The sequence below is a fragment of the Oscarella lobularis genome, chromosome 1 (genome assembly GCF_947507565.1).
Source record: "Oscarella lobularis chromosome 1, ooOscLobu1.1, whole genome shotgun sequence".
NCBI lineage: Eukaryota > Metazoa > Porifera > Homoscleromorpha > Homosclerophorida > Oscarellidae > Oscarella > Oscarella lobularis.
This window is the reverse complement of record NC_089175.1, coordinates 5,613,853-5,627,071: the sequence shown is the minus strand read 5'-3', so window position 1 is coordinate 5,627,071 and position 13,219 is coordinate 5,613,853. Positions and strand designations below refer to the sequence as shown.

Genomic DNA, 13,219 nt, shown 5'->3' with positions numbered 1-13,219 from the left:
CTACCTAATAGAGAAAAAGGCGATTGCATTGCAGCGATTGCTGTTTTCTTGTCTTATGTAAAACCACAAGCATTTGTCACGTGACTTCAAATGCTGCTAGTATAAGTTCAAAACTGGCGAGAGCATGCGGCGGATAAAGTTTTTGCGAGGGGAATGACTTTTTGTTGTTTAGAAATTCATCAGAAAAGACCCTGCTCGTACATAAATGTCCATGCAGGAGAATCCAATTAAGAAGCGGTATAGAATCCAAGAAGCGGTATATATATATATATATATAGAAGCCAAGAAGCGGTAGAACCCTGAAAGCGGTAAAATCCTAAAAGCGGTAGAATCCAATAAGCGGTAGAATCCAATAAGCGGCAGAATCCAATTGAGACTGATCGCGCGCCATAGTTATCAGCCTCAGTTTTTTTACTGCTGCAGAGTCACTAGTCAGTGGCTGTATGCAAACTCAATAAGACACCGCATCAGTACCTACCTATATATAGGCATTCCTCTGTGATGAAGCTTTATAAATTAGAGGCGCTTTCCAAGAACGAAAGGCTTTGCGAAACTCTGGATTATGCAGATGCAGCCTATCAAAGCTCTCTGTGCAGATGAATTTGATTATCCAAAGAGGAAATATAGAACAACGTCTCGAAGTTATTAGTAGCACGTACGAGTGCTGTGCTGACCACCCATATCTATGGACCACCTGTGGTTGTCACTGGGCGTTGTACTTCAAGGCGAAGTTGGAGGCGCCGCTGCAAAAAATTGCTGTCGATTTTCAACGTGTTTTCCTGCTAACCTCGTACCAAAAGTTGTTACTTACTGGTCTCAACCAAATTGACGCCGGAAACCAAAAGAATCTTCGCGTTGTGACATCGGCCATTGCAGTGACAAACTGCAATTTTACGTTAGAGATCAACACGTGGGCTGATACCTTTCTCTATTCCGCTGCAGTTACATATATTGCCTGGCCGTGAGTGCTGCGTGCACGAACGGCTTGGACCTGAAACATGGCATGTGACGTTTACGTTGTCTTTTTTTGTTTGGTGTTTTGTTTCGTCAGACGGCTCCAGGCAATATTGCGTTGTTTGACTGCCGCATTTTGATGTTAGCTCTACAGTAAGAACTGGTCATGTGATTATTTACGCGGACACGAGGGCGGTGGTTGCACGGCTCACTGCCCACGAGTAAAAGGTGCTAGCGAACTAAATCGACGCTGCGATCTTCCTATAAGCTCACACAGGAAGATCTTCTCCTGATGTGTACTGTCCTTTATACGTATTACCAGTAGGATTGGACATATGGCCTTTGTGGGATGGGTCATATAGATAGGACCAACATAGCCATACATCTCGGTGAAGTAAGGCAAAGCGCCACAGAGATCCAAATGAAAATGGCTACCAAAGAAAGTCCTCATGTAATTAATTAATTTATTAATTAAAATTGTTGGCTGCTTTCTTATGACGCAGTCAATGTACTTCGACACAGGACCGGCTCCAATGTACAAAAAATCCGGAAATCGACGCTGTAAAATAATTATTTTCGTCACAGTGATACCTGATCGTTGAATCCCATGTGCATTCCGCAATCGAGCATGATCCTTTTGCCGCCGATGTAGAGCAGAATGCAATGCGTCCGACATCTGGAGCGAAGAGATAAAAGGAAGAAACGACAAGCCCCAAGTGGAGTCTCACCTTGACCAGCTCCTACAAAGACACTACTCAGTACTAGCGAGAACCTTGCATGATACGCTGAGCGGCACGCTGAGCACCCAAAGGGACGACTTTGATGTCGCTCACTTTTCCGTTCACGCGCGCTAAGCATATAAATTTTAGGAAAAAAAAGAATCAAAGAAAACTGTGTAGTGTGTCATGAAAATCCAAAAATGTCCAAAGAGTGTTGAATGGCTATACTAAAACACTGTAATTGTACTTCTGTCAACTCCTTCCAGATTATCGTCAATAGTCAAGAAGAAACGCTAATGCAGAGAGAATGAGGTGAATAACCTGAACGGTTTGATGAAGATTAACCGCCACAACTTTCCTCATGCAAGTCTTAATCATCTAAATCAAGTCTATCAGTATTCATTATTTAATTGAAAACGATCTCCTCACTGCTGACGTGAAGAAATCTGTCTCGCCTTTCTTTTCTACTGTGATCTTCCGGTAGTCTTCCTATGAGCACAGATAGGCCATAATCATATGTGTAATGTATTTTCTATTACCAGTAGGATTGGACATATGGCCTTTGTGGGATGGGTCATATAGATAGGACCATCATAGCCATACATCTCGGTGAAGTAAGGCAAAGCGCCACAGTGATCCAAATGAAAATGACTATCAAAGAAAGTCCCCATTTAATTAATTAATTAATAATTAAAAATTGTTGGCTGCCTTATTATGACGCAGTCAATGTACTCCGTCACAGGACCGGCTCCAATGTACGAAAAATCCGGAAATCGACGCTGTAAAAGAAGAATTTTTGGGGAACTAGAGAATTTTCGCCACAGTGACACCTGATCGTTGAATCCCATGTGCATTCCGCAATCGAGCATGATCCTTTTGCCGCCGATGTAGAGCAGAATGCAACTGCGTCCGACATCTGGAGCGAAGAGATAAAAGGAAGAAACGACGAGCCCCAATTGGAGTCTCACCTTGACCAGCTCCTACAAAGGTACTAGTGGGAACCTTGCATGACACGCTAAGAACCTAAAGGGACGACTTTGATGTCGCTCATTTTTTCGTTCCCGCGCGCTAAGGAAAATCAAATCTGCGCAGGACCCTGCCTGCGGGAGGAGCTCCTGTGGGTCATATCTGTGGCGTATCTATGGGCGTAAGACTGTAAGCTTTCGCAAAGACGATTGAGGCCTGGTTCCAAACTCGTCTTCGCGATGCAACACTCGTACAGACGTCAAGGTGTTAGGCCTAGGCCTTCTACGTCACTTGCGGGGGACCTCTCCGTCTGTAATGAGGAAACACGGTAACGGATAAAGCCTATTAGGAATTCTTTTTACAACGCGGCACTTGAAACGAAGCGGAAGCTCCGCGAATAGGACGAATAACGGTGTAGGGGGGCCTGCCTGTCTCGGGTTGTATATAAAAGTTGATCTGTGTTCTCCGTTTCTCATTACAGTGTGTGTGTCACTCAGTGGGCTGCTGATCCTACCGAAGTTCTCTAAAACCTTGCGACGGACACGATGATAAACGCAAACGCGGCTCTCAGTTCTCTTTTCCTTTTCGTCTTCGTCTCGAGTACGACGGTTGTGCTTGGCCAAGTGTCGTACTTGCAATCCCTTCAGACAAAGGTAGGAAGTCGCTAGTGTACACGGCCGTCATGTTAAATAAGGAATATTTTGTCAAGCTTGTTTCCATGGATAATTCCATAGTGAGTCTGCAAAGTCAGGTCAGCTGTCAGTACGAAAAAGTGAAAGTTATTTATGTAATATGCCTTTGTAGCTATCTAGCCAGAACGGAAGAATATCACAACAAGCAGCAATAAACGAAAAACACAAGAAGGCTTTGGACACAATGGTAAAAAGTAGATATTGACAGTCTATTTCTGGTTGAAATTGGTTGCTTTTCAGACAGATGCATTTCGAGTATCCTCTATTCGACCTGTGGCGCATGTCTGTGGGCATTATTCTGGAAGATTTTCTGCAGGTAAGCTAACATTTTAATGTGCAGTGTCTTACTTTGATAAATACTTTTATTTATTTTGCAATGATTGTAGGTTCCTTACTTAGTCAATGGAGTGTTGGCAGATCATATTGTCCTCCTCTAGCAACTGGTGGAATGGAAGTGTCTAAAACTGGAATAGTTGTTCCATTTGATGGGCTTTATTACGTCTACGCCCAGCTCCAGCTTGACCCACATTCGGGTGATTCAAGCTCCTGTGCATATCAATTGAGAGTCAATTCACGGATTGTGGCAACATCACATGCCTACACTAACACAAAAACAGGATATGACGATTATACAAAGTATACCGGAGTGACTCTCTCGCTGCAAAAAGGAGACCATCTCGGAGTATATATGAGAAGTTCTTGTACTCTAGACTTTTTTCACTCGGGGGAATCATTTCTTGGAGCCTTCTTTCTTTCGTTTAATCTACAAGTTCTGTCAACTGCTGATCCAGCAGTATTAGTGTATGGTACGTACGCTGGGAGGTGGTCGTCAGGTAATAATCTCAAACATTACAATATTTGTGTGTGTAACATTTTTGGCTAGGGAGTACTCTCAATCGTTGGAACTCCATTGGCTCGTCATTTCCGTCCTACATTCAAGGCGGCAGTTCTTACGGGAGTTCATACATCAGTGTACCAAAAAGTGGTCTTTATTACGTCTTTAGTCAACTGCAGATGGATCCACACAGTGGAGATAGTTCTGCTTGTGGTTACGAATTGCGAAGCGGAAGCAGCATAGTCTCCGTAGTTTATTTCACTCCGATGATGAAGACGTCAGGCAGTGAAGACCGAAGTGAGTACACTGGGCTTCTCCGAAGAATGAGTAGCAGGGAACAATTGAAACTGGTGATGACTCAAACGTGTTCACTTCATTCATTCTACAGCGGCGAGTCATTTCTTGGTGCATTTTATCTGCCTTTTCAGAACGCACCAGCTGTTCACTTGCGCGGCATAGTCTCTGGGACATGGCAAAAAGGTATCCGAAATTTGAAATCCGAAGTTCCTTTAATTAATAACTGTGTATGAAACAGGAGCCACTCTTACCGGCTGGAACCGCATATCAACTTTAGTCAACGGCAACGTTTCAATTTCCAGCAGTGGTTTCATTGTGCCAAAACCCGGAATATATTACAGTTACGTGCAGCTCATGTTTAAGCCTGGCTCAGCACAAAAACATTGCGCTTACGAGTTAAGAACAAAGTCTAAGGTAATAGCAGCAGCTCACCACAATGTACCGAATCCAGCCAGCTTGGCAAAAACGGTGTACACGGGCTCTGTTGCCCGTCTGGAAGCCGGAGATTTAGTTTCAGTTAGAATACGAGGTTCTTGTACGTTGAGTAGCTACAAGAATTATGAAACTTTTTTGGGAGGGTTTTTTCTTGGATGAACTCAGGCCAGGAAGAAACTTTAAAAGGACACACACAGCCCTTCCTGTTGTCGTCAGTTTGTTAGATCGTTGCTTTTTGTCTTTCTGTGCTGATAGTTGTAAATAAGAGAATTAACTGTTCTAACGCTTTCTAACTTTGATACACACATACAGGCTGACTATATCCAGGCTCCCTATGATATATCCCTGCCCCTAAACATATAAATTTTACGAAAAGCGAACAACGTGGTAAATTGTGTAGTGTGTATGTAATGCAAACCAGGAAATGTCCAATGAGTGTCGTCACTTGAATGGAAACAATGTAATTCTACTTCTGTCAACTCCTTCCAGATTATCGTCAATAGTCAAGAAGGCCTTAGAGTGAAAAAATAATGTAGAAACGCTAACGCACTCGTAAATGACCGTACCAAAAATTAGAAACTAATGCTTTGGTGTCCCTCTACTTTTTCTGTTAGACCAGTTGAAAAATAGATCGGAGCTTTGAGATTCATTCCTTCCTTTATTATTATTATTATAAAGGCTTATATAGATGCTTTTGTTTTGATTTGACTATACCAAAATGTTTCCAGAAGTATACAGAGCTCCTGGGCGCGTCCCAGAGCAAAGACAGGAATCAAAATCTAATTCATCTTTATTTTATTCACCAAATCTCGCGTTCACTGCACTTGCCTTTCCTATCACTTCGTGAACTTTTAGCAAAAAGTCCCTCTCCCGGCACCTGGAATTAAATATAAGAAATAAATCAATATCTATCAAACCCGTCTGTATTATTATAGTTTTTCACCTTTTTGAATCTCTTATTGTGGTAGCGTACGTCGATTCAGTAATAAGCAAATCGGGTTTACATTTATCGATCCAAGCAGACCTTTATACACAATCAATCAATCATCTCCTTCCAAAGCTACGAATTGCCCACCCACCCCAAGTGCCTGTCTGGCGTCATGTGTAGTCACCCTAAATTTAGCACAACAAATATTATTCGATCTCAAGTAGTATTTCTCTTACTTACTGTATATACTGCTGACTGCGATCCAACTTTGATTCGAAACATTGCCGCGCCGAGAACGTGTCCTGCGTAATAGGGCTTGATCTCAAGCTCATCATCAACCTAGAAATTAATTTTGAAATACACTCTAAAGTGCAGAGAGAATGAGGTGAATAACCTGAACGGTTTGATGAAGATTAACCGCCACAACTTTCTTCATGCAAGTCTTAATCATCTAAATCAAGTCTATCAGTATTCATTATTTAATTGAAAACGATTTCCTCACTGCTGACGTGAAGAAATCTGTCTCGCCTTTCTTTTCTACTGTGATCTTCCGGTAGTCTTCCTATGAGCACAGATAGGCCATAATCACATGTGTACTGTATTTTCTATTACCAGTAGGATTGGACATATGGCCTTTGTGGGATGGGTCATATAGATAGGACCATCATAGCCATACATCTCGGTGAAGTAAGGCAAAGCGCCACAGTGATCCAAATGAAAATGGCTACCAAAGAAAATCCTCATGTAATTAATTAATTAATTAATTAATTAATTAAAAATTGTTGGCTGCCTTATTATGACGCAGTCAATGTACTCCGTCACAGGACCGGCTCCAATGTACGAAAAATCCGGAAATCGACGCTGTAAAAATAATTATTTAGGGATTAGAGAATTTTCGTCACAGTGACACCTGATCGTTGAATCCCATGTGCATTCCGCAATCGAGCATGATCCTTTTGCCGCCGATGTAGAGCAGAATGCAACTGCGTCCGACATCTGGAGCGAAGAGATAAAAGGAAGAAACGACGAGCCCCAAGTGGAGTCTCACCTTGACCAGCTCCCACAAAGACAATAATCAGTACTAGTGAGAACCTTGTATGATACGCTGAGCACCTAAAGGGACGACTTTGATGTCGCTCATTTTTTTTCCGTTCACGCGCGCTAAGCATATAAATTTTAGGAAAAATAAGAATCAAACTGTACGTCGAAAATTGTGTAGTGTGTCATGCAAACCCAAAAATGTCCAAAGAGTGTTGTCACTTGAATGGCTATACTAAAACACTGCAATTGTACTTCTGTCAACTCCTTCCAGATCATCATCAATAGTCAAAAAGGCCTTAGAGAGGAAAACAAATATAGAAACGCCAATGCACTCGTAAATTACCGTACCAAAAATCCGAAAAACACTCCAAAGGCCGACAGAAAATGCCAAATGTCGTGAGCGTCATAGAAATTTAGCATCAAGCAGTCCTGATTGCCGATGCGAGATTCAGCAGGAGATTTCTACAATGAAATCCTTGATTATCTCTCCATATATACTGTATATATATATGATATCTGTTACCTGCCAGTTGGTGAGTCCTCGAGTGAAAAAGTACAATGCTGGTGTCCACAATGCCACGAGAAGAACAGCCAGAAAAATGGCCAATTTGCTGAGACGCTCTTTACTGATTGCCTAGATTTATTCAATTATATGTAATCTCACTTCTAATTCAATTATTACCTTCATTGCTATGTAGTAAAAGAGATAGAGCGACAAATTGATCAGCATGATAGCGAGAAGATAGGAAGCAAAGTCCGCATATTGAGTACAGACGCCAACGAGAGCACTAGAAGAACTTCGTAATTTTTCACAAAAAAAACATGGCAACATGAACTTGCATGATAATATTGACGAAGGTAGAAACGATCAAGAAGCGGCGTCGATGCTACAAATTCTATTGTTGACACGTGAAGAAAAAAGAGGGAAACTAATAACTAACCGGATAGAAAGGATTTTCACACAAAAGAGCCTTTTTCCACTGCTGCAACAGAGGCTTGCCTACAGAAAAAAAGAAGCCTTCAGATCTATGACAGCATTAATTAATGTCAATGATTTTACCAAAACTCCAAGCCCCAATATAATAAATCTCCAGATTTAGATACAGAATAACAATGACGTAGGCAAAGAAGAAACACAGCCAAAACGCCAAATTGTTATAGAGCTAGATCCCACACATAAAAATCAGACTATCATATTTCCCTATACTGATATACCACTCCGATGACGGCTACAAAAATCAAACACGCCATAGCAGCGAAAGACTTGTAGGCGTACGCTTGAACTTCAGCGTGTCTCGACTGGTAGAGCTTCAGCGTCGACAAAACGGCAATAAGATACATAAAAGCCGTATCTAAAACATGATCCTAATTAAAGAGAGTGAGTGTCCCCCTATTTAATTTAATCACCAAACTGAAAGTTGGAGCCTGATGGACAAATGTGATAGGTTCCGCTCATTATGCCTTCAGCCACAAGAGCCACAGCTAAAAGATTCAATTATAAATACTTGTTAATTAATTAATTAATTAAAATTAAACGCTTTGTGTCTGACCCATTGAGTATGAAAGGCCAAAATACTGAGGCAGTCCTGTATTGTGCAACTAAACACGTAGGCTATTATTATATATTAGTATTAAATGTAGTCTTTATTTTCACTTCTTCTTTTCTATGGTAACGCCGACTTCGTCTATAGACGATCAAAAAGAAAAGGATTCCGAGAAGAATATAGGCAATGTTGCTCCACACGTGATTAAAATCTCTAAAAATTATGCAAACCTCGTTGCTAAGCAACTACGTACAAACAGACGGCAACGTACGATAATATCCCGGCCGGATGAGCACACCAGAAGTTGTAATAACACAAATCTTGATTACCAGATAAATTCAAAACCTGAAGAAAATATATTATTGAGTCAAGTCTCTCTTTGTTCTACCATACTCACCGTTTGATAAGCAATGACGAGCTGGATTGACGGCAGTGCGTAGAACACTCCAATCGTCACTAAACTCCAAGTGTATCGCTTGTACTTGCTCTGCATCTGACATTCACTCAATCGGGCCAAATCGCCCACGTTCAAACAGTCTCCGTCTTTTCTCTAATTTTATGAGTAAAGATTTTAGTGTGCTAATGACTGCTTTTCTTCTGCCTTGTTTTCGATGACGTGAAGAGTCGATAAAACGTTTACGGAACCGTCGTCATCGCCATCGTCCAGCTGTCTCGCCACGGATCCATCTGAAAAAAAACGTAGTAAAAAAGTCAAGGAATCAATAGATTATCACCAGTTATTTGATAGCTATTACTGCCATTGGACTCTAGTCCGGCATCATTGACTAAAAAGTCAGTCAATTACACAGAATCCTTCTCTGATATTCGATCGATTTGCCTGGTGTTGCGCCCGTCAGATTCGAAAGAAACGTTTTACCTCGCTTTCGGCTATAAAATAATTTATCTTTTGAACAGGATGTGTAGAGCGAATTACTCTCTAACGTGCCAGTCGATAAAAATTCCAATAAAGACCATGAGAAAGAAACCCAAGCACATGGCCACGGAAAAGGCAATGGGACTCGCATAACTTGACGCTAAACAAATAAACATACAAAAATCAATACTATATATATCTGATGACAATATCACGTGGCAAGGCTTTCTCCACTGTAACAGTGAAGGATTTGACTCTCGATAACCCTGAAGCATTTCTTACTACACACAATCCGGATGTACTAATATTTTAATACTAATACTTATTTGCAATGAACTTACTGACGTTGCTGTGCTCATTGTCTATGTTATCGAGCACTCCGCTCTGACATCGCAAATCGGCCGGATACACAACGAAGGCAATGTAGATCAGTCCCTTTTTGAATAGTCCCTTTTTCTATAAATAAATAAAAAATAATAATATAAATAGTTAGTGTCTGTAATCCGTTTTCTCCACTTCTATCGTTATTCCAGCCTTGGATAGCATCGTTTGAAAGGCGCTGGAAAAGCGCACGTTCGACGGCAAATCGTGTACGGGACACTGCAAAAAAGAGAATTTTGAAAATGTGTAATTTACGCGAATCTCTTGCATTACGTCGCCAGCTTCGACCGATACAATTGCACATATGTTTTTACTGCTAACATCTTCCGACGAGACTTTCACCAAGATTTCATCAAAATCAATCGAATGGTTAAACGTGTATTGATAATACTAAAATAAATAGTTTAGCGCATAAAAAATGCCAGCTTCCATTGAAAACCCACTTTCGGAGAGCTAGGACTAACGGAAAAGGTTTCCGGAACGCCTAGTCTAAAATGGGAAACGATCAGATTTGTGACGTCACGACGAGCCCCAATCTCATTTACTTCAACGTGAAAGTGTTCTCCACGTACACAATAAAACTGAAATCCACAGAAACACTCGATGACGTCGACAGGTCGATGTAAAACGTCACATTACGTCCGTGAGAAGCGTCTTCGAGACGAAACGGACACAGGGTTCGACTCACAGACGCGTAACCAGTCCTAAAGAATAAACGCATAAATTTGAGTCTAAACAATCCCCGCCCATTTTCATTAGTGATACAGTTCTATGAATATTTTTAGAGGTCATGTACACTAACAATCTCTATACAGTGTATGTCTGAAAGTGACGATAGCGAAACTTTGCGTAATGTTTGTGTATCACATGATCCACGGTGAGGAATGGTGCACTTTCGATTTCGCTGTACTCACCGATGCAGTACGAGAGGAACTGTCCACGATTGAACCGTCGTTTGACGTCGTACGACGAATAGAATCGGATTCTCGGTCGTCGCCGACGAACTCGTCACGTTCACGCGAAGCGCCTTCGAAAAAGAGGCGGAGATTGACGTTCTTCTCTTTTTTTTTTTGGACGCGTTCTACCTTATCGTGGAGGTCTTTGAGGTCGTATTGGAAAATGTACGTCATTGGCGTGACCGACGAAACGTTTCCCGTTTCTGCTTCGCCGATTGTGGCGTTGTGCAGCTCGTTTATTGCACTCAGCGACAATTCGGCGTGAATTGATAGGTAGTAAACGAGAAGGGCAACAGATATCCTGCTCGACGTTTGCGCCATGGGGGAGGGGGGGAATCCTTCGATGTGCAAACAGCATACGGGGTCGGAAACCACTTAACACCCGGACAATATCTCAAATGCAAGAAAGCAGACAAGAAAGCCGTTGGAAGCTCGCTTTGGAATGCTTGCGCAAATGCAGATGGCGTCCAGATTTATATGCTCTTCGGGGATATGGTCTAATCACTCTCGAGGAGTACAGATCGCTGTCTACGTTGTCTACAGAGAAGCAGACAGAGATGCTGCTCTCTGAAATTCTTGCTGAGAAAAGCCCGCTCTATTTTCAAGATTTGGACAAAATGCTTCGCGAGACAGAAAGAGAACTCGTCGATGTCATTGCCAGAGATGTACTTAGAAGATTCACGGCAGCGCGCTACGTTGATGTTCCATCAGAGAAAGGAAAGAAGCTCTCAAGCACTTCTAAGGTGATTTAGGCTATTGATTTTTTGTGCTTTCATTTGTGCTGTCTACAGGATTTGTCAGAAAGCGACGATTCTACCGCTGTTATTGCACTTAACTTCGATGCTATGACACTGGTATTCAGAAAAACACAAACGTTGCGGAAAGATATTGGTGAAGCTGGAGGAGTAATTGCTTCTGAGTCTTTTACAGTGACTATTTCCCCTGGAGCAATAGTAGACAGAAGTTTACGAACGGGATTTACTGTTTATGAATACCAGCCAGAAGAATCCAAAAACGTTGATGACGACACGGAAGTAACAGACATCATAGTCTTACATCCTTGCGGCACGAAATTTGCAAAGAATGTTGAAATCAGGATGAATTATAACAACTCTTGGCAATCTGACATCTCTCTCTTATATGAAGGACCACATGTTGGCGTCTTTTATACCACCTCGTTGCATTACAGCTTTGTCACGGTCAATAGGAATGAGGCTGAACTACCACTATGTCTTGATCACGATGGGGCTGAAATGACAGCTAGTCTTAGTCGGTCATCTATTGATATAAGCACAAAGCACTTTTGCAAGCTGTTTGCATGTCTATTTGGATGTGCTGGGCACTGCTATCGACCGTTGGCTTTTGGAAGGTGGATAAAAGGTGAATCCCTACGCACAGCAACAATTGATCTGCATTTTACGTCATCAAAGTCATCTTACGTTGACCACGTTGAAAGATGCAACAAAGGCTTGCCTCAACTATTGAAAGATTACAACGTCAGGCTATTCCTTTCGCGATCTGATCCAATTAGGATCAAAATTACGAGAATTTCTCCTGGTTGGAATCTGATATCTACTTCTCCGAGAGAAATTTCAAAGCAAGAGTTGATTCAAGCAAAGAAATCTCCTTCAAAATACTGCTCGCGTAGCTTTATGCTAGAGAAAGAAGATGAAGATGCTGCTGACGTTCCGTGGCTTGAGGTTCAACTAACGGGAGGAAAGAAAACCGACTGCTTGCTCACATTGAAAGAGTACACTTCATCTCTTGTGGTAAGAGCTCAAGAAAACGTTTTTTACTGTATCTTATTTTTGTTTTAAGCTAGTAAGATTAAAGCAGCTGGTGCTAATCTCTCTGGTAAGTTTATTAAGAGCATGTCTGCATGATAGTACTGCGAGTCTCGTCAGGTGTAGGTGAAACAACGTTAGGCAGCCCTGTTACCGATGATCAAATTCGACAACTTCACATTAAAATAGAGGCAGTTTGGAAAAGAGTGGCAAATTTTCTTGGCCCCACACCTCTAATCGATGACGAGATAGACCAGATTAGAAAGAGCAAAGATTTTGATGACGACGCTGATCGTTGCAAAGCGATGCTAAACAAATGGAGAAAGAAGCAAATGAACGATAGAGGAATATCTGGAACGATCAGCGACGTGCTCAGAGCTCTTCTTCACAGCGATGTTGGACTCCGAGGTGTGGCCGAAGACGTTTTTGGCAAAGCGGCCGTAGATCAATACTATAGCAAAGAACGTACCGTATTCGTTTGAATGTTTCCACTAAGACTGGGAGTCACATTTTCCATAGCTGAATTTATTACTTCTTATTTTTTACTTCAGGGATTTGAGATGGTCAACGATTCGACTGGTGCTTGCTCTTTTTTATATTATTATACTGTATGTCCTTCACTCTTTTTATTCCCACGTCTCCTAGTGGAATGTAATCGCTTATTGTGGTGCTGTGCAGTTGCACTCAGCGATGGGTAGTAAACGAGAAGGGCAAAAGATGCCCTGCTGGTTTGGGCCAACGTGCAAAACCTCATTAATTAATTAATTAATTAAACCAGAACCGGATACGGCCCTGGGATACGGGTGGACCTCG

The 13,219-nt window shown here is 41.8% G+C and overlaps 4 protein-coding genes and 2 long non-coding RNA genes across 13 annotated transcripts; 2 read left to right on the top strand and 4 right to left on the bottom strand.

Moving 5' to 3' along the window:
- Positions 1 to 1,348: 1,348 nt before the first annotated feature.
- Positions 1,349 to 1,794, bottom strand: LOC136195053 (uncharacterized). The gene is made up of 3 exons (XR_010671770.1): positions 1,683 to 1,794; positions 1,546 to 1,630; positions 1,349 to 1,513 (listed from the first exon to the last, which is right to left on the bottom strand). It is a non-coding gene; the product is annotated as an uncharacterized lncRNA (long non-coding RNA).
- Positions 1,795 to 2,375: 581 nt separating this feature from the next.
- LOC136195040 (uncharacterized) lies at positions 2,376 to 2,733 on the bottom strand. 2 transcript variants are annotated; one of them, XR_010671767.1, is made up of 4 exons: positions 2,697 to 2,733; positions 2,642 to 2,653; positions 2,504 to 2,589; positions 2,376 to 2,452 (listed from the first exon to the last, which is right to left on the bottom strand). It is a non-coding gene; the product is annotated as an uncharacterized lncRNA (long non-coding RNA). The 2 variants fall into 2 exon arrangements; XR_010671766.1 differs by having other exon boundaries at positions 2,642 to 2,731.
- A 21-nt stretch (positions 2,734 to 2,754) lies between these two features.
- Positions 2,755 to 5,106, top strand: LOC136194988 (uncharacterized). Of its 4 annotated transcripts, none has more exons than XM_065984262.1 (8): positions 2,755 to 2,828; positions 3,121 to 3,292; positions 3,349 to 3,390; positions 3,444 to 3,518; positions 3,572 to 3,647; positions 3,718 to 4,164; positions 4,215 to 4,646; positions 4,702 to 5,106. In XM_065984262.1, exons 2-8 carry the CDS (start codon positions 3,185 to 3,187, stop codon positions 5,055 to 5,057), a joined length of 1,536 nt encoding a protein of 511 aa, XP_065840334.1. In that variant the 5' UTR covers positions 2,755 to 2,828; positions 3,121 to 3,184; the 3' UTR covers positions 5,058 to 5,106. The 4 variants fall into 4 exon arrangements, 3 of the variants coding, with proteins under 3 accessions (XP_065840334.1, XP_065840343.1, XP_065840326.1); XM_065984271.1 differs by having other exon boundaries at positions 2,770 to 2,967; XM_065984254.1 differs by having other exon boundaries at positions 2,770 to 3,053.
- Positions 5,107 to 5,324: 218 nt separating this feature from the next.
- LOC136194952 (SID1 transmembrane family member 1-like) lies at positions 5,325 to 10,972 on the bottom strand. 2 transcript variants are annotated; one of them, XM_065984212.1, is made up of 25 exons: positions 10,752 to 10,972; positions 10,581 to 10,693; positions 10,212 to 10,370; positions 10,110 to 10,155; positions 9,940 to 10,056; positions 9,802 to 9,885; positions 9,627 to 9,741; positions 9,501 to 9,566; positions 9,346 to 9,445; positions 9,250 to 9,299; positions 9,146 to 9,196; positions 9,013 to 9,098; positions 8,809 to 8,961; positions 8,683 to 8,756; positions 8,522 to 8,624; positions 8,418 to 8,466; positions 8,275 to 8,349; positions 8,083 to 8,219; positions 7,928 to 8,030; positions 7,809 to 7,867; positions 7,708 to 7,754; positions 7,550 to 7,655; positions 7,391 to 7,501; positions 7,216 to 7,329; positions 5,325 to 5,411 (listed from the first exon to the last, which is right to left on the bottom strand). In XM_065984212.1, the coding sequence occupies exons 1-25, from the start codon at positions 10,941 to 10,943 to the stop codon at positions 5,340 to 5,342; spliced, it is 2,382 nt and encodes a 793-aa protein (XP_065840284.1). In that variant the 5' UTR covers positions 10,944 to 10,972; the 3' UTR covers positions 5,325 to 5,339. The 2 variants fall into 2 exon arrangements, with proteins under 2 accessions (XP_065840284.1, XP_065840292.1); XM_065984220.1 differs by lacking the exon at positions 5,325 to 5,411 and adding an exon at positions 6,953 to 7,162.
- LOC136195030 (integrator complex subunit 11-like) lies at positions 5,982 to 6,995 on the bottom strand. The gene is made up of 8 exons (XM_065984301.1): positions 6,875 to 6,995; positions 6,737 to 6,822; positions 6,617 to 6,687; positions 6,439 to 6,550; positions 6,329 to 6,388; positions 6,221 to 6,277; positions 6,067 to 6,165; positions 5,982 to 6,011 (listed from the first exon to the last, which is right to left on the bottom strand). Exons 1-8 carry the CDS (start codon positions 6,993 to 6,995, stop codon positions 5,997 to 5,999), a joined length of 621 nt encoding a protein of 206 aa, XP_065840373.1. The 3' UTR covers positions 5,982 to 5,996.
- LOC136195010 (uncharacterized) lies at positions 10,683 to 13,036 on the top strand. Of its 3 annotated transcripts, XM_065984284.1 has the most exons (4): positions 10,683 to 11,365; positions 11,414 to 12,391; positions 12,441 to 12,476; positions 12,527 to 13,036. In XM_065984284.1, exons 1-4 carry the CDS (start codon positions 11,021 to 11,023, stop codon positions 12,530 to 12,532), a joined length of 1,365 nt encoding a protein of 454 aa, XP_065840356.1. In that variant the 5' UTR covers positions 10,683 to 11,020; the 3' UTR covers positions 12,533 to 13,036. The 3 variants fall into 3 exon arrangements, with proteins under 3 accessions (XP_065840356.1, XP_065840361.1, XP_065840355.1); XM_065984289.1 differs by having other exon boundaries at positions 12,445 to 13,036; XM_065984283.1 differs by having other exon boundaries at positions 12,441 to 13,036.
- The last annotated feature ends 183 nt before the right edge of the window (positions 13,037 to 13,219 follow it).